Source organism: Neopelma chrysocephalum, unplaced genomic scaffold (genome assembly GCF_003984885.1).
Source record: "Neopelma chrysocephalum unplaced genomic scaffold, ASM398488v2 Primary Assembly neopelma1_25, whole genome shotgun sequence".
Lineage (NCBI taxonomy): Eukaryota > Metazoa > Chordata > Aves > Passeriformes > Pipridae > Neopelma > Neopelma chrysocephalum.
This window is the reverse complement of record NW_020897694.1, coordinates 6,882,797-6,908,778: the sequence shown is the minus strand read 5'-3', so window position 1 is coordinate 6,908,778 and position 25,982 is coordinate 6,882,797. Positions and strand designations below refer to the sequence as shown.

The 25,982-nt window shown below is 37.8% G+C and overlaps 1 protein-coding gene across 8 annotated transcripts in view; it reads left to right on the top strand.

The window, feature by feature from the left end:
* ENOX1 (ecto-NOX disulfide-thiol exchanger 1) overlaps positions 1-25,982 on the top strand; it is a 375,855-nt gene that overhangs the window by 293,199 nt on the left and 56,674 nt on the right. For all 8 annotated transcript variants that reach the window (XM_027674315.1, XM_027674313.1, XM_027674320.1 and 5 more), the window contains 3 exons: positions 3,288-3,500; positions 17,324-17,430; positions 20,686-20,803. In XM_027674315.1, the coding sequence (XP_027530116.1) occupies positions 3,288-3,500; positions 17,324-17,430; positions 20,686-20,803 (438 nt within the window). The remainder of the gene's footprint in view (positions 1-3,287; positions 3,501-17,323; positions 17,431-20,685; positions 20,804-25,982) is intronic.

Below are 25,982 nucleotides of genomic sequence, written 5' to 3'. Positions count from 1 at the left end.
GTCTATATATGAGCAGGCCATCCCAGGCTTCCTTTACAGCCAGTTGAGGGAAGCAGGCACTTCTGGGCCACAGTTCACCTCACCATTAAATAGACAACTAAAACAGAAATGATAAAGCCTACCTTATTTGCTTAAAATATGCTGTAACTTGGAGGAGAAAAGAGCTCTAAGTGTAAGAAATAATTCGCCGTGAGTTCATTTTAAATGAACAATTACATATGGGAACATGTCTTATATAAAGGAATTTATTTGAAGAGTGTGTTTTTAAACAGTGTATAATTATGTGCCTCCTACCATGAGGGAATAATTTTGAACAGAATTAGGAGTTTTGTTTTGTTTTATTTTTTAATGAATGGCTGCAATCATAAGGCAGTTCATGCTCTGCTTAAATTAGATTCCGTTGCTGCATTTCTTTTACTATTTATCTACTAACTAAAAAATAAATGAACAATCTGGTATAAAAATCTGATTTTCTAAGGGAACTCTGATTCCTCAGAAAGAGTTGCTGTATTCTGGATGAAGAAAATGAATTCATGGTGAGTTACCTAATGCCAGTCACTGAGTAGTGAACTCAAGAATATAGAAGTTAGAAATGAAGATGAAATAAGGAAATTTTAAAACTGTAGAGAAAAGGTTTTGTTAACTAATATGCTCCTGTTGTGCATGTATTACCCTCTAGCATTTTTAAATGTGTCTTCTAATTATGTAATCAATGAAGATGCTGATGTTTACCAATGAAAGGATTTTTTCCTGCTAGTACAGAGTTGTGAATTAACTATAGCAGTCCCACAGACATCTGCAGCTCCCTGGAAGTATAGTATATTGAAAAAAAGGTTTCCAGCATGCCTTTTTAAATGGGTAGAATTTAACAGAAGGATGGCATATTTATGGACATCTCTTACAGACACCTATTGTGCCTGATAAAAACACAACAAAACAAGAGGTGTTTTTATTTAATAGAAACTCTGTAGCAAAACAACACACAAATGTGTACTGAAGAGAGATTAAAGCAAGAAAAACGACGAATGTTTCTGTGCAACTGATTTTCCTAATGCATCTCTGAAACATTTTTGCTTGGATCTGCACACTCTTTCTTCACAGATTCCGATGTAGCTCTTTGGAGGTGCTTCTTTGCATCATTTCTCTCAACTTTGCTGTTCATGTCTGGACCTAGACTGAATGGTACTATCGTATTGGGTGATAAATTATGTGTGATGATTTAGATAGTAATGTCTACAAGATAAAAAGAGGAACATTCTGCTGTAGTTATTCTCTACTCACAATCAGCCCAATGTTTGCTGTTAACAGGCTGGCGCCATCCGCAGGGTGATCTGACTACAGACTGTTGGAAATTGCATTCTAAAATTGCCAGAAGCCATTACACGTTATTCTTATGTACTACTGTAATTATAATAAACATTGTGTTCCAGGGATGAGTTCTTGGCTGTATTGAATATTTGACATCCAGTTCCCATGCATTTCAGCAAGCTGCAGTTTCTTGGAGAGCCTTATCCTTATGTTTTCTTGCAATGAGGAGACTTTGCATGAGTCTTGTTTAAATTTGGCTTTTCTGAGGCCTATATTCATACAACCTCACCCATCAGAGCCACTTAATACATTTCTGCTCCATACGTATCCAGCAAAGCTCCAAACTGGAGTCTAATCCAAGGGGACAATATCGAATAAAAAGATGCACATCTGACTCTTCCTCCCCATGGGCAATTACTTAATGAATGATGATAATGAACCACATGTTAATGTTAAGTTACAACAGATACATCATTGCACACAGGGAGAGTGTTATGATGCTCTTATTTTGCAAATTTTTTTCAAGAATCTTGGGTGAACATGCTTATTCAGCTGTGGAGAGCAAATCTTAGTGCTGTAGCTGAAAGCATGTTTCAGTTAATAAGATGTTAAAAATCTCTTCTTCAGAGGCTGTGGGCACAGAGTGTGTCATTAGTCCTCTCTATACTTTAGGCTCCTCACCTTTTAGGGAAGTGATTACTGTTTCAGAATAAAAGCCAAAATCATCACTTAAGAATTAGTATTTCATTATTTTTTATACATGGAAAGCAGAGTCTTACAAACTACATCCCATGTTTCTGTATTCTGTAACACAGTTGACTGGTTTTAGTATTTCCCAATTTTTATTTTAAGTATCTGTTGGTTATAGCTATAGTACTTCTTCCCACCATAACCATATACCTTTTCCTAGAGAAAGGTATACATGCCATCTAAAATATATATAAAGAAATATAACCAAAAAGACTAGATGAGATGTTTAAAATGAGTTGTTGAGAAATGGAAGTTTTATAGAGTAGAATCCTGGTGAAAAAAATGAGATTGAATTGCACAAAAATGGTTCCACAGGAACATACTGTTATAACTTTTTCTTGAAGCTCAGCCTAAATGAGACTTAAAAGGAAATGTTTCCTCTTAATTCTGATGAAGCCTGAAGTGTAATGGATGCTGTGCTCAGAGTTTTCTGAGGAAGCTGAGAGCACTGTCAGAGGAAAGAAGATTACTTGGAGAGGGAGTGCACAAAATCTAGCCTTCGGTTTTGGCAGTCTTTCTGCAGAGAAATACAGCTTTTGTTACCTGAATGGTAAACATGAAGCTCTAATCCAGGTGTTTTCCTGGATTCATCTGGAATCCTTTAAAAAAATGTATACAGCAAAACACAGACAAATAATACAAAACAAATGATGCAAACCAAACACAGGCACATCATCTGTTCAAAGCAGTTCCTTGTAATTAATCAGTGTTTTGAGGAAGAATTGTTCAACCTCAACATTGTTCATTAATTAAGTAAATATATAAAAATAACATGAATGTTAGTGAACTCTGTTGACAAAAGTATGCCCAAGCTCTAAGGCTGAGCTTTCAGCCGACCAGATTAACAGAGACAAGTTTCATTTCATCAGTGAGTCCAGTACCACAGAGGTCTCTTCACTCCCACTGTAAGGTCATTCCATATCACTGAATGGCTTAAGGGAGACATTGTGAAAGCAAGGATTCAGGCCACAGGGAAGGTGGGGAGGGTGCTTTTTGTTATGAGAAAGCTATTAAAATAAGGAGAAAACAAGGCTTGAAGGAAGATTTATGTGGTTTCACATGGCTATATTGGCTTCTTACATCTGATAGAACAAAGGGCACAAAAGTTGCCCAAAATGATATACTGCAAGCAGGACTTATGCTGATTTTAATGTGACACGGAGCAGAAAATGTGTTCTCAGCAGGATATTTATGCCTGCAATTTGAAACCTGTGCTTTGATTGTTCTAGATGATAGCAAATTTTCAGAGGCCATCACAGTGCTGCTTACCTGGATTGAGCGAGGCGAGGTGAATCGTCGCTCTGCAAACCAGTTTTATTCGATGGTGCAGTCAGCCAACAGTCACGTCCGCCGGCTCATGAATGAAAAGGCGGCTCATGAGCAAGAAATGGAGCAAGCCAAGGAGAGTTTCAAAAATGCCTTAACAGGGATCCTCACTCAATGTAAGTAACTCCCTTTTTGTCCGGTGTTTTTGTAGTGATGGTGGTGGTGGTGGTAGTGGTTTTTTTATCATTTTGTTTGTTTAGGGGTAAGTAGTTGCAATGCAGTCATATTCTACTTCATATCCTATTCCATACTCTATGGCAATTTGGAGGATCAAGGACCATTCCTAAGAGCTTATTATTCAAGGTGAGCAAAGTTTCAGTAGTTTTGTTTATTATTAGAGGAAGACATGCTCTATGCATAATGTCTACTGTTGTAGACACTTCAAGAATGGACCAGACAGAAGCCTCACTGCTCTGAGAAAATATCTTGGGCTTTTTGAGAGAAGGGATATGTAGCTTGTGCGTTGCAGCTAGTTAATTAGGTCGATTAAAGAACAGACCACAATTAGGTAATATTTTTAACCTGGGTTTAGGTAAAAGACAGTAGGAGCCAGCATGGAGGCCACCTCCATAGTAGAAGAATATGCTGTACTGCTGCTGGCATCAGGACTACTTGACTGATACAATGCCAGTAATAATTTGGCAGATAAACTGTCTTAAATATCTACTGCTGGCAGCAATTTCCTTAGCACAGAAATATAATCAATGAAGTTACCTTAATGAGGTTCCCTCATAAAACAATAATCAAGATACTTGACAAGAAGTTTTCTTCAAAGGCAAGGGAGGCAAAGAGAAGAGAAGAAAAGAGAAGGAGGTGAAAATGTGAGAAGAAAGGGGAAAAGAAAGGAAAAGGCAAGAAAAAAATGAGAAAGAAAACTAATTTAATTTTTGCTGGTTTTTAATGTGTCTACTCATGGTTAGTCAAGCAAGAGGCTTTATGATGCTCAGAAGGGTGAAGCCTAAAGTTAAGAAAAAAGCCCAAGACAATTTATCAGATGGAGAACAATGCAGTTGTTGCATTGTACTTTCTGAATCATATCCCTAATCTTTATGTAAAAAAATAAACCTTAAAGGCTTTTCTGCAATACATTTCTGGTCCCTCAGTGGACATCCTTCATAAGTTAGGGCTGAAGGCACATGCTTGGATGGACTTGCCTAGCTTAAGAGAGAAGCCCCTGAAACTTTCTGCCTATGTTATGGTAAGCTCAGCATCTCAGAAGGCCGGTTCATCCCAGGGTATATGTCCTTCTAATTTAGGAGCTTAGATGCCTGAACATAGGAAGAAAAATTCTGGGCCAAAGACATTTGATTTCTGTGGACATCTGTTCAGTGACTAAATTTTAAAGACAGCTAATTCCCTTGGTAATTTGCTAAGCATTATTGTCTTCCATTTCAGCATCTAAAAGGCAGTGTGAGACACAAAGACGCAGGCACCACGCATGGCGTGCTGTTCAGTTCACACCAGGGCCTCTGTAGTTTTGTGTGCCACAGCCAGCTCTAGCATTCAGAAATGCCTTCTTCAGCTACACTAAAAAAAAATCCCCCATTGTCAGCAGGCTGAACTTTAGTTAAATCAGTCTAAATTAGCCCATTTGTCACCAACTGTTGTAGAACATCTGTCACTTTGGAAATAGAGATCCCTGTAGTTTCAGGTGGAAACTTGCAGTTTTGGCTATCTTGTTTTGCTCCTGTCATGTACTGAATGCTGAACTTACAAAACCAGAAACAGGTCTGGCTTAAAAACAAGAGTTTCAGAGTCCCAGCAATGCCTGGAAGAAGAAAGTTTCTGACGGATCTGGCCTAGGAGGACTAGGTCAGCAAAAAAACATCCTCAGGGAAAGGTGTTACACTCTGTGGATTATAAGAACAAATTTTACAAGCTTTCCAGATGCTCTCCATTGGTTATTTTATAAACATCAGAAACATTGGCCATTATTAATATTAATGTGTCTTATTAAAATTCTTTGCAAACTTGATGCGAACAGATGGATGATATTTTTGCTTTACACATGTATATGCCTAAGATTGCTAAGCATGGAGACTGTGAAATGAGCTTCCCGTTTTTAAGGGAATTTGAATTAATCTGTATTTTAATTGATCTGAGGAATGTTTTTCATGCATCCTTTTCCATTGTTTTTCCACAGTCCTGCATAATTGGTTACAATGTGTCAGTTGCTTTATGAAGAAGAATTTGAAAATACTAGATGTCCAAATTAGGTGTGTGTGGTCTATTAAATTTTGCAGCATGACAAAAACTCACTTCTGCTGTTCTGCAGTAACGATCCAAAAGTCTAGGCTAATGCTGCAGCTGTGTGGCCATTTGATATAAATATTACAGTATTTTTAAAATATAATGTGACATTACTCTGTCATGAACTAGGTCAGATGTCCAACTTGGAGCTGACCATTCTGAGATTTCTTTGCAGTTAGAAAAGAAAAATAAGAATCTCCAGGGAATGAGTCATCGAACTGATCTCATGGTGCTCTTCCAGTGAGATGAGTCATCCCTTGGATATGCCATTTTTTCTCTGCTATCCATGAGGATTCACAGGGGCCTAGCTCTGAACCAGATGTTCAACTTTTTACATGTCTTGTTTAGAGCAGATTAATCCTACTTACTGTGTATAGCCTTGATACAGAAGGATGTAGCATAAGGGAAGAACTTGGAGTTAGATAAAAATGCAGCATTGTAGCAAAAAATGTTATGGAGAGTGAAAAAGAAATAAAATGGGCTTCAAGTGCACTCACCTGGAACACACACACACACACACACACGTGCACATGCACACACACACTGTCTGTGCGGGTCTCAGTAGAAAGTGCTTTCTTATTAGTGAGGATTACTGTGGCCAGAACATTTCAGCTTATGGCCCAACTGCTAAAGAAGTACAGGTATTGAAATCCCTGCTATAGGGATTAATTCAGCACGTGAATTAATTATCTGACCAAGATACTTGTGCCAGAATGAGCTATGAAATAAAGTGTATTACTGCTGTCACACCACAAATTTATAGCACCTGATTTAAGTTCTGCAGGTAGTCTTAGTCTTGTTATGGTGCTTCTTCAGTTATTTAAGGGATAAAGAGAGAAAAATGTCCATTCCTTCTTTTTATTAAATTACTTAGTTCTTCAATATTTGAATCTGTGGCTAAAATATAGATTGTTTTCCAGAATTTTGGGTGGCTTGATTTCTAAATTCTTCCACTGTGCTTCCACATCTTAGTAACATGCGACACTGCTCCATGACATCTCCATTTCATTTCCTCCCAAACCACCTTTTCAGCCTAAGATTTACAAGTGTTGATCCTCATGTTTAAGGAAAATGGGAGCCCTAGAGACATCTGTGTTGATCTGTGGGCGGTTTTTAGACTACACCAAAGCTACAATTCTCTCCTCTGACTTTCTTCTCCACGTACTGTAAACTTTGTCTATTTATTGAGGTTTCGGACAGTTTAGTGCAATCTCCCTTGACAACATTGTCAAAAGTACCTATAGGTGAGTGAAAATCTAAAATCCCATTCAAAAATTATTTTGATATCTCAAGAGTCAGACACACAAGGTGGTAGAAGTGTCCCAGTATACAAGTGGATAGATTACACAGACATTGTAGTGAAGAGAAGTATCCCATGGCTGGGTACTAAGGAGATTATGACATCTACTTATTTGGTCATTTTTGTCCATTTTACTAATTAATGACTCTTCAATGGACTTTGGAAATAGGGATCAGGGTCTATGAATCAGTTTCTTGTGTTCATGGGAGAACAGTGAAAGGGTGGTTTTTATCATGGAGCCCCCTGGCCAGATTGCTTCCTTGTCATGGACTCGTAGAGTCAGTAAGGTTGGAAAAGACATCCAAAATCATTGAGTCTAACCTTTGAATAAACACCACCATGCCAACTAAGCCACAGCACTAACTGCCATGTCCAGTCGTTTCTTGAACACTTCAGGGATTCTGACTCCCTGAGCAGCCTGTTCCAATGCTTAACTACCCTTTCAGTGAAAAAATTCTTCCTGATGTCCAGTGTAACCATGAACAAGGGGGGATGGCTTTAAAGTGAAAGAGAGTAGGTTTTGATTAGATATTAAGAAGAAAACCTTTACGGTGAGGATAGTGAGATACTGACACAGATTGCCCAGAGAAGTTGTGGATGCCCCATCCCTGGAAGCGCACAAGAGCAGGTTGCATAGGGCTTTGAGCAACTGGGTCTAGTGGAGGGTTTCAACCTGCAGGAGATTGAAACTAGATGATCTTTAAGCTCCCTTCCAAGCCAAACCATTCTGTGATTCTATGGATTATGAGATTATGCAGTTTACCTGCTTAGCTTGTTGCTAAGCATCTTCAGCCCTTATTTATGAAACAAGATATGAAGCTAGATACAACTTTGAGCTGATTCAGTAGGCCTATCCATTAAGAAGAATCAAAGAATTGGGGAGAAGATTGTGTGTCATGTGCCCCTCTTTGGGAACTTCTGAATTGTCACCTCAAGTTTTCCCTCTCTTTTTACTTAAGGACTTCAGTGTTGTGTTACACTATATTGACTTTTTATCAAATAGCTGGTAGGTATCTGATATGAATTCTCACCTCATCCCCCTACACAAAAAAAAATAAAAATTGAAGTTAAATAATTCTGAAGGGAAAAGCATTCTCAATAGACTGAATAAAATTCTCCTTCTTTCAGATTTCTTCATTTTCATTTTCTGATCTCTCTGGGTATGATTTAATCTGTTTTAATATTATCAGTGCCTTCACAGATAGAATCTGCATTTTTAATATTAAAAAATTAAGAAAATGTTAGAAATCCTTTTTGAGCTTTCTTCCAAAAATGATTGGCAGCAGTTTTGTTTTTTTCATTACAGGTTCACTTCAGACATTGCTCTCTTGCTTTAGAAAAGATAAAATTTACATTGATATAATGATGATTACTAAAATCATAGTCTTATCTGATTTGCTTTATATTCCATACTTTAGTCCTTTCTCCCAATAATCCTTCCACTTTTTAGTATGTTCTCACAGTACTAAAAATGATGCCAGTTTCATTACAGCTATTGAAAACATGCTGGTTAAAATTCTCTTAGCAGTCAGGCTTTTTATATACAATCATGCTTTCTGAGTATTCTTTGAATTGCTCTGTATTAATGACAACTTTTAAAAGGATTTTCCTGCTCTTTGATTGTCCAGTCATACAGTCTTTCTTTCATTTGACAGTGACTAATTAAAAAATATGAGCTTACTTTATGTGCAAATTTTAGGTCATCATTAAGCTCTTTGTGAAAGAGATTGAGTCATATAATGTGTTTTTACATTGCAGCCCAGATCTCAGTTGGTGTCATAGAATGCCACTATAATATAAATAAAAATATTAATCATTCATGTCATTAGTTGCCACTATTACCTTCTACCTTGGTGCATTTCTAAAAAAAAAAATTACATACAAAATAACATCCACAATCCATCCATGAGCTTTTGATTAGATCATTTAGTCAGTGTGCTCTTGGCTTGTTGCCATACTGATAATTTGTCCAGTAAAACTCAGCTGGGTATCTCTATTCTTTCTCAGTTGTCCTTCCATTTTCTGTCTCATGTACACATGTTCTCAAAAGCATTTCTATCCAGGATGCTGTGGCAGTGGCAGAGAATAGAGATGAAAGACTCCATTTATATTTTACCTTGCATTCTTATAGTTCCTCCCCATTTTCTGGCAGTATAACCTTTTGTGGTTTCAACTTGTAGTGTTTCACGTAGCTTATTCCCTTGTGTTTCATTTTCTTTGAATTTCTGCATTCCTTCTGTTGTCTGTAGCTTTCACTCCACCTAAAGTCAATACGAATCTTGGTATTGATTTAGCGTGGCCAGAATTTCAACAGAAGCTCTTCTGTTATTTTTAAGACTTTTTTTTTTTTAATGTGGACCATTAAATATGCATAGTGCTTTATAGCAAAATAAAAGCACTGCCTTCCAAGAGATTTCAGTCTAAGGCCCTATTTTGAGAACTCATGCCACTTACCTGGAATTACAGATTCCTAGATGATAACATAGGGTTCAAGGCAAAGAAGCATATGCTTTAGTCACATGAAAATCTGTGCTTGGTTTTGAATGCTTTGCTGAGTAGAGATGGAGGTAAGGACCGGATGCTTCACAGAACAGAGCTGTAAATGTTTTATGGAAATAAAGAATAAGGGAAGAGAATATGACATTGGGGCAAGGAAGGAAAGATGAAGGTTCCACCCAAAAGGGTTCCTGAGTTGGCTGCGCATATCATGTGGTCTGCACATCTAAAACTGTTCGGACTGCTTATAAGTGATTGAATAAACCTTATAAATATGAATAATCCTATGCAACTATGACTGATTGAAATACTTACTCCCTTCATTATGCACTAGTTGTGCTTCTTGTCAAATCACTGGATTTGTCCCAAATGGTGTAGTTCATGATGATGACGGAGATGTTATGGGGATGGGAAAAGAGTTTTGGAAAGGGATAGACTATGTGGTAGAGAAAGGTGGACACACATAGAATGAGGGAACAAAAATGCAAAAGGGAGATGAGACTGGAGGCAGTAAAAAAAGAGAGAAGAGGACAAGTCATGGCAGACAAGGTAACATAAAGTATGGAGAAGTAAATGTTCCCACATATGATATCTGAGACAATTTTTTGTTTTGATTGCCAGAAGAGGCTATGGCTGTTGAAACCTCCTCATCCACCTCCCTAGTCTTTTTCTTCAGCAAAAGAAACTATACTATGGCCAAAACAAACATAACCCTCCTGACCTCCTAGGAACATTCTAATCTGCAAGATCTCTGTGTAATTATTACTTAGGGAGAGTCCCTTCTCTTAATGGGACCTGCCAGGGCTTGGTCACATTTATGATGTTCCTTCATTACAGAGTTCTCTTTTTGGACAGACTTACCAAAAATAGTTGTTCCTGCTTTTGCTATTTTTAAATCTGAGGACTGAAAATAAAAGACTGTCTAACCATAAATAACAAAAAGAACAGCTAATTAAATGCAGTACATTATAATCTTGTCAAGCTGATGAAGAAAGCAGCATTCACTTAATTTTCCTTTGGGTTGGGGTGGGGAGATTGTGCGGGTTGGGCTTTTTCTCAGTTTTTTTTCTGATTGTCAACACAAGGTCCATAAAGTCCATTCTGTAAAGTGGGATGGTGGCATTGAAAGAGCAGGTACTGTACATTTGTACCTGCCCTAGTGTGTTGTGCTGGTCTGATGTCAGGCTTCTGTTTGTTGAGAAATGACATGAAGGTGAGGTGGTCTTGTTGAGTTCAAGTGATTTATCACATGGCACAGCACCAGCTCTTGCAGTTACACTCAGCTGTCAGTTTCTTTGTTGTAAATTAAAACACGTTTCACAACCTAAAAGATTTTCAAAGCTTAAATTGGAGACAGATTTTTTTAGCTAAACCTTGCAGGGCAAACTGGGCTCTCTTTAATAAAATTGCATTTTCTTTTATTTCGGAGTTTAACAGGGAGTGTTCTTCTATTTCTAGAACTACTAATTATTGATATACATACCTCAGACATGTTACTGTGCAGATTTCAGTATAAATACTGAAAACAGGGCATTTTTAGTATCCCCATAATGCTCCTTCTTTCACTGTTACTCACTTGATTTCTTAGCCAAAAGAAGAAGAAAGGAAAACAATGGCTACTGACACTGAGGTTTGATACTCTTACAAGACCAGGGATTCTAATATGTGTTGTAGTATAAGGACTTTTTCTGTTCTTTGTCTGTGTGGAAGAATCTGCTTATTGTATTACGAAAAAGTATTTCTTCCTGCTTCACTCAGGTGACATTCGCTCAGCCTCTTAATAACCCATGCAAATACATGGACTAGAACCGGTCCCTCCTTGTGGTCTCAAACACTGTAGGCCTAGTCAAAGGGAAATATAGAAATAATTTAGGGAGAGGATATGCTTTCTAGTACTCTGGTAGGTGAAACAGGATAGGTGGAAGAGGAAACCATCCTTGTTCCTCTGGTAGGTTTTGTAATTGCTCTCTGCAATGCTGACACCTCTGCATCAGATGAGAGCAAAAAAGATGAGACTACTAATAAAGGATGACCCCACTGACTTTATCTGCAGGATTAAATTAAGTTGAGCTAGGGCAGGCTTGCCCATACCGTTCAAATGTAAGAAAGCTGTTGCTCTGGGCCAGCTAGGATATTCCCACACACTGTGGGTATAGTTCTCCTGCTTTATGGTGAACTTGCCTCCGGCTGCCGCAAGAGAGGAGCTCCGAAGAAAAGATACAAGGACTCCCTGAAGCAACAACTCAGCCTTGGGCATATTGATCACCATAACTGGTCTACTCTGGCCTCTAACCGGGAGGCCTGGAGACAGTCCATTTATAACGCCGCTGATGCTTTTGAGAAAGCACGCAGGATCACTCTTGAGGAGAAAAGACAACGCAGAAAGAATCGAGCCTTGCAGAATATACCATCTAAGGAGTCTTTCTGCTGTGTCTTTTGCAACCGGACTTGCCTTTCCCGTATTGGCCTTTTTAGCCACCAACGCGCTTGCAAGAATAGTGGGTAGAGCCCTTCCCAAATCTTCGTTCGCGAAGCCTAGCCATGGGGTATAGTTCAGAGTTTGATGCAGGACAAGTAGCCTCCCAGAAAAGCATCTTTTTTGTGGAGAGAGAAGAGTTACTGCTGCAGGGACACTTGGAATCTTGTGCCAGTTGGTTTCAAGGAACAAGAATGGTCCCTGGCTGGTTTTGATCGCTAGTACAGATGTAGCTGTTAGGAGCAGGGCAGGTTGAGGAATGGCATCCTTGCAAGCTGACTGCCCACACAGCAAAATGATTTGGGAGATAAATCACTGGAGGCAACATTCTTTTGGTCTGTCCAAAAAGGTGGAATTTGGGGATATAATAGTGAAGTCCTCTGGTTTGCTCTTTTATCATGCTATGTCTTAACACTGTGTCTTAAGGAACCTATTGGCATCCAGGCAGCATGCAGACCAAACAGTAGCTTTCTTTACTCTGATGGAGTTGCAGCTGTGATTCACCTTCTTTTTTATACCTCTGGATTTTTTTTAAATTTTTTTTAAAAAACCTCAGCAAAACCAAAACCAAAGTAAACAACTATGCCATTTATTTGTAGCAGATAAGTTATTTCGCATTGGTGTCAAAACCTATATCTTCATTATACAAATCTATAATGGCATTTGCTTATGTATGCTGCTGATGACCTGCAGTATGCTTTACCTTAGAACCCATCCTTTGCATTATCTGGAGTCTTCTCCAGGGTGGTATTTCCAGCTTTTGTTTTCCTCTGCTAGTCAAAGGCAATCACATCTGTTTCTCCCTCTGTGGCATGTGAATTGAGTCAAAGGGAGAGGCTGCAGGTTTTCAACTGTAAATGTGAGAAAGGCAAAGTCTTTTTTGAAAGTAAACAGTAGCATAACCAGAAGACTGAGGGTTTGGCCCAAATTAATTAAAATAATATATGTTTCATTACTCTGCAATCTGTCTAACATTTCTCTTACTCATGTCACATCATTTACCTACATGCAATTTTAGCCTTAGACATAATGCTGAGTTCTGTTCAGTTCATTACAAATGCCTTTCAGAACTGTTGCCAGAAATATTTTCTTCCCTATCCAAAACTGACCTGGATACTCCATTCACTACAGCACCTAGCCTTGACTACTGTAATTCCTTGGTTTGCTGGGCTTGAAGCCAAATCGATTTGCAGACTGCAGCTTAGTCAGAATTCAGCAACAAGGCTTCTGACCCAAACCATGCCAACTGTATATCCTCCCTGTGCTGCGAATCTACATTTGAAAAGCATGTTATGCATTTACTGTAACAGTTTCCTTTACAATGTAATTTTATGGGTGGAATTTTTCTTTTACCCTTCATGTCAACTGTCGCACTCTTATAGAATTTTTCTGAGCTAAATTGCCATTTATTCTACCCTTACACTTAGAGTAATTTATTGCAAAGCGCTTTTCATCCTGTATCCCTAATTGGTGAAATTTGGAGAGAAATTATACATGGAATCCGATTATTTTATCTACCAGAAAAGACTTCTGTTTTTATTTTAACATATTATTTTTCAGCTTCTATTTTGTTTCTTTTTTTATTATAAATTATATTATATTATATATACTATAAAATAGTATGTATAGCAGCTTATAATGTAATAAGCAAAGGAAAAATTGAGTACTTCTTGTCTCCTGAACCCGAGGATAAATTTCAGCCTTCCCTCAGTCATGTATTTAAAATAACCTGCTTGGTAAATATAATGCAGGCTAAAAGTGTTCTCTCTACCTCCTAATCTACAGATGAGTCTCTGCTTTGGTTCTCATTTATTTCTATTCTTCTCTGGTAGTATAATTTTCAAATAATCTATATCAAATATTCTCTGGTCCTGGAGATATACTAGTTTTCCCTTTACTACAGTCTTCTATGCAACTTCAGCAGGCATTGTTTAAGGCACTTTTGTTGATATTCCTAGTTTTTCTGGTTGTTTTTACATTTATTCTTGATAACAATAACTTATCCTGGTAGCACCTTTTATGGCAGTAGAAACTGAGGCTTAAATATTCTTTTAATGTACTTACTATGAGCTGGCATCTCTAATATAAAGTGTATAGTAGTTGCACTGCATTGACACTTGCATATAATTCTGGATTTAGTTGTTTGGGTCTTTTTAGTTATTTATAACACAGCAGAAAAGCAATTAGATAATAATCCTTTGTCTGAAACATGCCACAGAAATTACCAACCACAGAATAAGTCATTAGGAAAGCTGCAATTCCTTACATCCTGTAAGTTATATTGATAGGAAAAACAATGGCATGTTACGGACCCTTCCAGAAAAATGCATTTTTTTATATCCTAATTTAGTAAGGAAACAGCTTTGCATATGGTCAGTGAAAATTTGATATAGCATAGAATTCAGTAACAGATGTTTGACAATTAATATTTCATGTTACTTAATAATTCTACTTATCAGTCACAGTTGACAGTACAGCGCATCCTGGAGTTCAAGGTGTCTTAGAGAGAGTGGTATGACCTGTTATTTAGTTTTGGAAATTTCTTTCTAGAGATCAGGAAATAATCTGAAAACTATGGTCACCAGCAAGACTGGGAACAACTGTTTCACTCAGATTCTGCAGATATCTGTCCAAAATTTGGGGCCTCTCTTTGCCCAAGTTTTACCCAGATTTAAACAAAAAATTAGTTAACTGGAGAGTTTCTCAGATACTATAAACCTCTCATGGCTTCCTTTTAGGGATGAATCTACCATCCCTACAGGCTGTGTGCTGATGGATCTCTTACCCATACAAATTCGATACTGATCAGGAGTGAGTATATAATATCTTGTCTTCCAATTACGCAGAGCACAAGCATTATACCAGCTTTAGGTTTCCTGGGTATCTATAGCATAACAAACAAATCTTAGTGCAACATGAGCAAATGTGAACTGGCAGAACAGTTTTATATTGAATTGCCCTCTCATAACACATGAATACAGATTTTGATGCAATACAAAAAGATGTGAAGGCACTTTCCTGTACTGTCAAACCATGGCCTTGGCTGCTGTTTAGCTCTAATGTAATGGTTGGAGGCCTTTTATGTTGGATGTTACCTGTGGGTATTTGCAATACTTCATAGCCTACATAGCTGTGAATATTGAAATGACTGTACATACACTGACACTTTCTTTGAGTAGCATACTGGGATATTGGTCTTTGATACATACTGATTTAGTATGCTCCTCTACATTTCCCTTTTTTTTATTCCTAGCTACCAGTTTCATAAAGTTTCTTTAAATGCCTTGATTTTTAGCATGTGGTACTCACACTATCCTACTTCCTATAGTTTTTTTAATTCCTAAAAGTTAAGTAAGTGAAGCAGATGCTTCTTCTGTTCACTTTGTCTCCTGCAGTTATACAAGAAAAACTCTTTGACATCTTCCTAGCTTGTGTTTCCATTGAGGAGAGTTTCCAAAATAGTCGGATAATGACTTTTGATAAATCTTAGCACCTGTTCACATAATGGAAATTAAAAACTTTAAAGTTCAAATGTTTTTCAAAATTCAGATGATCTTATTAATACTTATTAGTGGAAAATGGCAAACCAGCTCTTTCTCATATCTTTGTGAATCTTTTCTACTTGAATTTCCACTTGCAAACTGAAAACAGATTGTCAATTAAGCAAAATTTTCTGAGCACCTGGGTCATCAACACAACAATAGTAATTAAATTCTAGCTGCAGTTTCTATACACATAATAATAGAGTGCTTTACCATTTTCATTCTATTCAAATTAATTGAATAAATATACACAATGTAACTTTCTTGATACATCCACTCTTCAGTCCAAGCAAGTTCTAATGGGCTGAAATTATCACATCTACCTTTAAAACTTGAATGGATTACAAATGGATCAGATCACCAAAGTAATGTTGAGGCACATTCTTTAGTAAAACTGCATATACATATTAATTTAAAAGAAAATTAACTACATTTATTTTCTATGACTTTAGAAGGTAAATCATCCCTGAAAGAAAAGCTTCTATATGTGATTCAAAACATTATAATCTTCCTGAATATTACAGAACCCAACAGAAGTGGTAAAAAACCAGAGAGTAGAATAAATGTGCTCCTATTCAAATGAGTGAGGTTAATTTTCAGATCTAGAGCTGAAGATACATAACTGCTTTAGTAGGTGAGTTCACCATTTTAGGAAGGGTAGGTTGTTATGTATAATAAGATTCTCTACATCTCTGATTCACGGGAAGAGAGCAGATACTGATCAACTCAATGAGGGACCAGATCAGAGGGCGCTAAGGCACACCTGCCACCACTTTTCAGTGAGAGGGGCGGGTGGTGCTGCAAGCTGCAACTTTATAAAACACGGGACATCGTTTCAAACCAGGAATATAAAGAGATAAATAACCAAGAACCTTGTTAAAGAGTTGAAGCATTTTCCAGTTTTTCATAGTTTGGCACAGCTGCTCATTCAGGAGCACAGCCCAGGTCATTTGTAGAAAATCTGAATTTCTTGATGGTCCTTCAGTTAATTGTGCTGAGATCAAAGCAACTTACATCTTGGCCATTTTTAGTCAAGTCACTGTTGTGGAAAGACAATGTTGCTTCTTACTGATGTGAAGAGAAAGAAAAGAGTGTTGAGAGAAAAGCTTTCTCAATTGAGATGAACAAATAACTAAAAGCTTAAGAATCTTAATTGTCCTTGGTAATTGACCTAAATATAGATGTTTGGGTTCAAAACGAATGCATTGGAATTGAATGAAGGAAGCCCATTTCACATCTCTTCTTCATCTTATACAAAAAAAAAAGGTGTCTGTTCACGTACGTAACCATACATAGGCCATGGACACAGGACAGAATGATCTACCACAGGTGAGCCCATTTATATTAAATAGCAGAGAAGCAGCAGCTGCAGCCGCAGAATGCAGTGTTAATGTATGCTTTTGCCCTTCCTGTCTGCTGACAAATTCCCACTATCAGATGGTCACCCTTCAAAGCAGAGCCTGCTTGTCTTTCACGTTTTTATTCGTACAGCCTGCTCTACACAGCTGCCACAGGGGAACATGTGTCAGGTTTATGTGTCGAATGTTATTTCTATAGTCACACCCCTATAGCCACACACGCAAAGGCATGTGCGAGTGCAAGGAGTTGTAGCAGACATCAGGGGGAAGCAGCTGCATGCACGGTTTTTGGCACAGAGTTATAAGTTTTGTAGACTAAAGTTATGGAGACAGACTTGAAGGGAGACATCTCCAACATTGATACAATGTAAGTACAAAAGACACATCATTGGATGGATATTGATGATGTTGTTTCAGTAATGACATCATCCATAGACTCCTAGTGTCTTTGCTTTGCTTCTCTATAGTGATCACAACATAAATTGCTTGTCTTGTTTGACTTCCTTGTTCACCAAAGTTGAGCAGATTGTCGCCGTTTTCAACGCTTCTACCAGACAAAAAGCTTGGGACCATTTCTCGAAAGCCCAGCGAAAGAACATAGACATTTGGCGAAAGCATTCTGAGGTTGGTGATTTTATTTTTACCTTCTATCCATCATCTCTCAGCTGGATTGACACAGAACGAGTGTGATTACAGTGGGACAGAGTGTATTTGGCAATATTTACAGCTACCATTTTAGCTGTTAATCAATTGGCCGTTTACAGTCTCATCTACAGTATGAATTGCTCCCATTGCTCCCATTATGATAATAGTCATTAAATAACATTAAGACAGAGAGCAATGTGTTTTTATTTTTCATGCAAAATTTGGGAAATCACTGGAAGATTATGTTTACTATCTAAAATAATGAACTCAAGTAGTGAAATTAGGAACAACATTTTCAACTAAGGATAGAATTAAGAATTATTCCTTAAAAAATATCTTTTTAAGAGTCATCGTTATCTGTTCTTAAAAGTATTTTATAGCACAGATGTTTTTTAATTGTGCCATCATATGGTCATCGTAAGATGACTTTGAGTGAAAATAAAATAGAAAACTTCTCTCCTAAATAATTATTTAAGTGTATTAAGTCCAGAATTACAACATATTCCTTCCCATTTGTTTTATGTTTATCTTTTAAAAAGTAGATACATAACTTATTCTAAGTATTATGCTTGCAAAGAAGCCAATATAAATGTAATCATACTACCACACAGAGTGCATGTGTGACTGTCATAAGCATTAGTGGAGGAAATGGGATTCTAACTCCCCTGGCTGTGAGTGGCAGCAAAGGAAGCACTAGACCTCATCCTGTGTTTTGGTCATCCAGCTTTCGTTTTTAATTCAGTATATACGCTATGAGCCTGTATTTTAAAAAGTAAGTACCACTGTCTTTGTTTTCTTTCTTTCTACTTCCTTTTTTTTTTATATGAGCAATTTACATGCACTTGGTTTACCTTCATGTAGTACAGAGTATTACTATCACAGTCCTCTAAATGATTTTTCTGTGTCTCAGAATAAAAACTTTAGAAGGTAAGGTGCACTTATTTAATTATTTTGTAGTACACTTGTAAAATAAGTGTTGTACACTTAGTTTGAGAAACACTGAAGTGCTGTGATATAAATCATTTGGATAATGTTTTAAGTGTCCATTAACTAATGCTAAATTACAGTTGAATACCAATGACACTAAATGTAACATCCACATGAATACCAAATGAATACTTTATTGTCAGTGCTATTATGGTGAATACCAAATGACTTCAGTAATGGGACACTTAAAATAACATGTTATCATAATTTGTTGGTACAAACTGTATTTTGCATTTTGTTCACAAATATTTCATATATGTAGTGGATAAAGCCTTTGTTCAATTGAAAGTTGGGAAGTTGGGGGTTGATGTTTGTCTTATCTTTTAGAGGCATATGAAAATATGATTTGCTAGTTCATTAATTATATTGACCATCCCTTCTTAAAATAACTTTCTGTAAAGGGATGTGGTGTGACATTCATTTGCTGTTTTCTAAATATTTAATAAACTGAAATGTGTAAGAGTTGGACTTTCCAGAAATGTTAATTCTCTACTCATTTTTTCAAATATTATTGCCTTTCATTTTTCTAAGAAGAGGACAACTAAAACAATTCAAAACCATGTGAATATATTTTGGAAATGCCTGTTTTTCAGATATGAAATATGTTGAAAATATACCAAATGGTATCTTTGATTTAAATCGTATTTCCTAACCATGATATTGTTTGCTGATTTTTTTAATTACTTGATCACCTTCCCTTTTTTCTGCATTTGGGAAAGTTTTGCTAGAAACCCAAACCCAAAGCAAACACTCATACACACAGACATTCTCCATGGAAAATTATTGACTTTGCTGACAATGTAGACATTGATCCATCAAGGACATTTGTCTCCTAATGAGGGAGTAAATATAAGCAGGTGTCTGCTCTTGTATGCAGTAATATTTCCCCAGAAAAAAGTACAGGTGGCCTTTTCCAATAAGGAATTCAGAAATGACTGGCCAGTTTCTTCCAGAGATGCTTCTGATTTCATGAGACATTGATTGACAATTTACCTTTTTAATCATTTTTTTAAAAATATGAAATTATTCTCATGTAAAACACCCACTAATTAGCTTCCTTGCCTTTGTTGGGATTAATGGGCACAGATAGATTTTTCAGGATACTTGAGATCCGCCAATGAACTAAGGGGACAGCTCAAGAGAAACGTCCTCCCTTTTTTCACGCAGTCCCTCTCTGACAGCTTATTGTTAATTGCACGGAGCAGTTGTCGGACTCCTCAATGCTGTCTCCTCCTTCCACGCGATTCTTCCTTGTTTCAAAGATTTCAAACCACCTCTTTGGGAATTAAGCTCTTTGTTGGCAGAAAAATTAGCTGTCTGCGGATGGACAAAGCCTACACTAATCACAGTGCAGCATCCCCATGTTACACCTGACAGGATTATTAGGACAAAATAGAGTCCTCTCAATCTTCTCAGTGCTGCCATTAAAAAGCCAGTTGCTGCACCCGCGCCAGCTTTTCTACCCAGAACAAAGACTGTCTAGACTCCTACAAAGCCTGCATGCCTGCTGATCGTTTTCCTGGTGACATGCGCAGGGGCTGCCCGCCTGCCTGCCTGCATGCCTGCCTGCCCTTGCAGTGGTCACCCAGAGACCGAGCTGTCCATGCTGGCACTCATTTTGGATTAAGGTGCAAAGATTTCCAGGACAGTGTTATGGGACTGGGTCTTTCAAACTCGAGGCAATCTGGGCAATAGGGACAGAGGGTGAGATTCCTTTGGCCAGCATTAAGCATCTACAATACAGAGAGCTCCATCTGCACTGACTGCTCTCAGATCCCTTTGCCATAAGCAGAGGCACTTTTAGGATGCAGTTAAAATTACTTTGTTTAATGGAGACACCTACATTTGGCCAAATGAATCATACCCCAAGTGGCAGTGGGAATCAAGAATTAGATATACCTTAAACAGGCTCACAATCTCTTTATCAGCCTGCTTTATACACAATTTTAAGTACTACTGTGCCTGCTGTTAAAGCATTCTGCTATGTTTAGCAGACCTAAAGATCACTCGACACTGAAAGTCACTTTCTCTCTTGTTTTCCCTGAGTGTTAGCTTTGATAAAGTCAGTTCTTTCACAGGAAGAATTCCCTGTCCTTCTGTTGTTTTAAATATTCATACACAAATAAATATGATTACAATGATAAATGATGTATAATTAAAATCAGAGCAGTATTAAAAACAGATACTAAATAATACATAATGACTTTTTGGAAGTTCATACTGACAAAAGATAATTTTGGGTTTTAGGAGCTCCGAAATGCACACAGTGAACAGCTCATGGGAATCCGCCGGGAAGAGGAGATGGAAATGTCTGATGATGACAGTGGTGACAATCCCAGTAAAAAGCTGAGAGTAGATGATTCAGGTAAAGCCAAACCCCTCTATAATGTCAAGTATATACAAGTGTTGTTTTATCAAAAGCAAACAAATACTTATATGTGAGAAGTGACATGTTAATATCTCATTAGATAAGACAGTATCTTATTTTAAACCCTCACAAATTAGTTATTTGAATGATGCAAGCTGTCTCTATGAGGTGTCTGTCACCTGCTATGTTCTATAATGATGAAAATTCTCCAGTTCTGCCCTTGCCTGGAAGCATTTTTTCTTTACTGCACTCTCTGCAGTCTTGCATGACATTATTTCATTCCATCATTGTAACAATGTCTTATTATGAGACCGGTTGAATTTATGCTTTGGTCAGTATTCTCTAAGCCTTACCCTTCTTTTCAACGAGAGCATAATAATCTCTAATCTCTATAACAAATGCACCATACCATTTTGACTGAGGTTTTTTGGTCACATACTGCACTTCTAAGGGTACCTATTTCACAATATAGTACTGCATTCTGCATGAATTGACACTCATTAGATAGGTATCAGGGATGAAAGAACAAGGGGGCATGTAATGTGAATAAAGAGAAGGAACTTTTTCAGCCTTCTACAGATACACTGCTATCCAGGGTGAACACCAAGGGGTAGCTCAGAAGCTGCCTGAGTTACTAACTGGTAACATGATCTGGATGGATGCTTTGCTCTATTTCTTGTCATTGGCTAATAAATTTGTGAGTAGCTAACAAGGGTTTACTTGTTTAGACGCTCATCTACAGAAAGAAAATTTACAGGAACTGAAGCCAAAGCTTGACTGGAAACTGCCAACCAGCAGTGAACTTTAAGGAAGATAAAGAAGGAAGGAGTAATATGGAAAGAAACTGAGTCTCCATTAGGGTAATGCTAATCTAATCCTTTGCATACAGGCACCATATTAAGAAAGGAAAGAATTTCATCCATTAAACTGTTTCAAGTCCTATTATGCTAGTCAAAAAGTGTGAATTCAAGTTTACATAGAGAAGAACTCTTTGGGTCCTCCTGTGACAAGATGCTCTGTGAGGTCAAAAGACTCCAGAAGTAAAGACCATCCTAGCAAAGAATTTTTTACTGTGACATCTCTCTTGAAGGACATTTAATATTTTTCCTGGAAGAAAAATGCAAAAGTAAAATCTGTAAAGGGTGGCCTTAATTTTTGCTTGGCTAATTGTGTGGATTTGGATTTTTCAGACAACACAAAGAGAGTGTTTGGAGCTGAGACAGTAGGTCACTGCAGTCAGTAATTTTTATGACTGTATAATCATCTTACCTTAGCTGTGTCCACTCTTATGGAGGAAAGTCATTAGAATTAACAACAGGAAAGTAGAGCCAGAAATACCTACAGCCTGCATGCCAGAAGAGGAGCAACAATGTTTTGAACTGTCACACCTATCAATACAGCCAGGTTTAACATATGCATGCTTAGGGCTATGCTGGTCATTCCTTCTGTAACATCACAAATTGGAAAGTGTGTTTGGTTTTCTTGCAGGAAAAAAGACATTTCTATCAAAAGTTTTGATATCTGAGATTTCTACAGCATTCCATCCAAAATAATATCAGTATTTTTACTGTTACAATGTGAGCACTTGAGTCCCCTCAGTGATAACAGTAGCAAACCCACTACTGTGTAGCATTCTAAATCAAAATTTAGCTATATGAATCCATTTGAGTACTTATCCATCATTGTTCATTGTACCATTCATCATCCTCTTGATCTCCATGGAGTTGATCCATCCTGCTACATATGTAGTCATCTCTGGGTGCATTCCTCCCATTGTGGGGTTCCCTTTCTGAAGACTTGAGGTGGATAGGGAAGGGGTTACTCCAGCTCCAGGGGTTTCTTCAGGGTCCTGGATGCATGGAGGGGTTAGGTGCTCACCCCTCCCCCCACCCACGCGGTCCCATGGCAGCCAGAGAGACAGCACACGGGACTTGGAGAGGAGGCGAGAGAGAGAGTTTATTGTAGGGTAGGGGTATATAAAGCTCTTGGGAGGGTCAAGGGGGACCATGTAAGGTAAGGGGTCTTACAAAACACCAATCAGGCAGGGAACAGCCAAATAAGGAAGGGGTTAACAAGGTCCAATGAGAAGACTTCTTGATATCTTCTCAGGACATTCCTGAGACAGAGATAAGAACTGGCCGTGGGGGTTTTTGGGAAGGAGAACATGAGTTAGCAAAGAGACTACAAAAAAGCCATTTTAAAACATGCTTAAAACACAGTTTTCCCATATAATGCAGGTTTACTGCTACAGTCATCCAGTTCTAAAATTAATGTTATAGCTTTCTTCTTTCAACACTACGCTCTCAACTAAAGAAGTGCATTTGGTTCTTCTGTCAATGATAATAGAGGAAAATTGGAGTTAAACCACAAGAGTTATTGGGTAGAAAACATTGGTAAATGAAAATAAACTGAGATAAGGAGTTTTTTTTACTATTATTTTTATGTACAGAAAAGTGATTTTTCCTTCCTTCTCTTGGCATTTTTTTAAAGTTACTATTTGTATTAGCTGCCTTCTCTTTTTCTTTTTTTTTCTCTCTTTTTGAGTATGTCATTTCAGAACTACTGCTTTTTCTAACTGGAGTGGCTATTTGTAATGACAGTAACCTCTGTTCTACGAAGAATGTCTTTTAAAGAGTCTTTTATCACAAAGAAACAATTCTGCACAGTAAGAAAACGTTGGCACTCTCTTTATTTTTAACCCCTTTTCTTAAAATGTTAGTCTAAATACTTAATCATGGGAAGAGCAAGGCTTGAATAACATAAAGAAGGTATTGTGCCTCTTCAATTTAAGTACAGCACGCACACATAACGGTTTAAAAGTCCAAATCTGAAAGTGACTAAAGCAATGAGACACGATGAATTGATTTGGATGGTTCCAGAGCTCTTGGCTGCCTGTTCTGCCATTCCAACAATATTCTTGAGGATGTTATTTTTCAGCCTGCCCTTCTTGACAGTGAGAACAAGACTTCAGGAAGTTATCATCCCCAAAGCTATAACAAGTGACAGAGATTCCCCCAAGCTTCAACATCTGTGTCAGGTCTTTTTTCACTGGTTCCCCTGACTAAGTCAACCATAGTACTAGAAGGCTTAATTAACGATTTAGAATGGGTTCTAAGGCCTCATTCTGTCTTCTTAAAATGTAGTTTCAGGAGTCTCTCAGCATAATTTCTTCTAAGTATGTCACATATTCTCATAGCTAGGCTGGGACTGGTTAGAATGAAAACTGTCCTCTAGGATATCTGAAGAGAAACCTATTCATAACCCTGAGAAAAAGAGGGTGAATTCCAGCCCCAACATTTCAAAATGCAGTGCAACACCTCTAAGCCCTGAGGCTGTGAAAAAGTACTTCGGTATCTGAATGCTTATCCAGAGTTACTGGACTTTGGTTTTCAGAGTGTTGTGGTTTAACCTAGCTGGCAACGAAGTATGACTCAGCTGCTCATTCAGTCCCCCAGCCCAGTGGAATGGGGAGGAGAATCAGAAAAAAATAATAACTTGTGGGTTGAGATAAGAACAGTTTAATAATGAAACAAAATGTAACAACAACAACAAGAACAACAACAGTAGTAGTAGTAGTAGTAGTAGTAGTAGTAACGAGAAGGAGAGAGAGATGGATATAAAACCCAAGAGAAAGAAGTGATGCAAAATACAATTGCTCACCACCTGCTGACCAATGCCCAGCCACCTGTCCCCAGCAGCAATTTTCCCCTCCTGATGAACTACCCTCAATTTATATACTGAGCAGACCAGTAACTCTGTGATATGGAATATTCACATGACTAATTTGGGTCACTTGTCCCTGCTATGCACCTTCCCGGCTTCTTGTGCATCTTCTCACTGACAGAGCATCAGAAACTGAAAAGTTCTTGGTTTAGAGTAAGCACTATTTAGCAGCAACTAAAACATGAGTGTGTTATCAACATTATTCTCATACTAAATCCAAAACACAGCACTGTGCCAGCTACTAGGAAGAAAATTAACTCTCCCAGCTGAAACCAGGACACAGAGGAATGTAACGGGTAGCTGAGGCTTTACTACACAATAAGATCTGAGGATTTGGGGTAGAAGGTGAAAGAGCTATTGCTAAGAATCGTTTGCATTTTTCTTCAAGTCCTGCTAGATACTAAGTCATGCAAGTGATCAAGTCACGACACCTATTAGAAATCTGTTAATTACAGTTTGTTTGGGAAGATTTGGTCTTGCAGCAATGCAGAGCAACTCAATAGGGACTTGTGGCAAAGTGTGTCGCTCCTTTCTAGACTCAATCCTCTTCTTTAACCTGCTTCTCCTAGTCATTTATTAACTTGATTTACTGATATCAGTGACTTGGAGACAGAGTTGGAATGAGAACTGGGACCTCCAGTCTCCTAAACCTGTCTTCTACTCTCTAGTCTGTATTTCAGGGCTTTGTCACTACCTCCTGCACAAAGACCTTCTGCTATTCCAGGTATTTTACAGGTCATTCTCCCCAGGTTTAATCAGTACCCTACTTTTTCGTGTGCAAGTTGAATCTTCAAGGAATAGGAAGGTTTCACTACTTGTTGGTTATGTTGGAAAGCCTCTCAAACTGCTGCAAGGACACTCCAAGGAACCCCCTAGGAAATCCAATAAGATGGTTGAACTATCCTATGTGCTTGGTTTATAGGAAATCCTCATGGTTTCACAGACTAAAGGTCCTTTGCATTACAAGGAAAGCTGGCACAAGGCTGACCTGAGACTGAGTGAATCTCACCTGTGGGATCAGCTATTACTTTAGAATCTCCTTTAATTTATTTTTTTTTTCAAAATTCAGCCTTTAAATAGTGATTTTTCTGCAATGTGGATTTTGGAGTTTGAAAGGGACAAGAGGATTGCTAAAGTAAAGCTGGGAGATTGGTAAGAAAAAATAATAATGATGATTGGCAACTCGGTTAATATATTTTAAAGTCAAGTTGCAGCTACTGAAGCGTTAGCTCAAGGGACAAAAAGGAGATTCAGTGCTAGAGTCTAGAGGATATACGAAAATCTTCAGAATGATCGGGATTTGTGGATGCTTCTTCTCCCACCTGCTGGCATTGGGAGAAAGGAATCACATGCAAAAGCCTCCAAAGTAATTTTAAGAATTAGTGAAGATGTGTGTTGTAGAGAAGAGCTGAAGTTTGGTTAATGCCTAGAAGGCACCTGTAATTCTACTGTA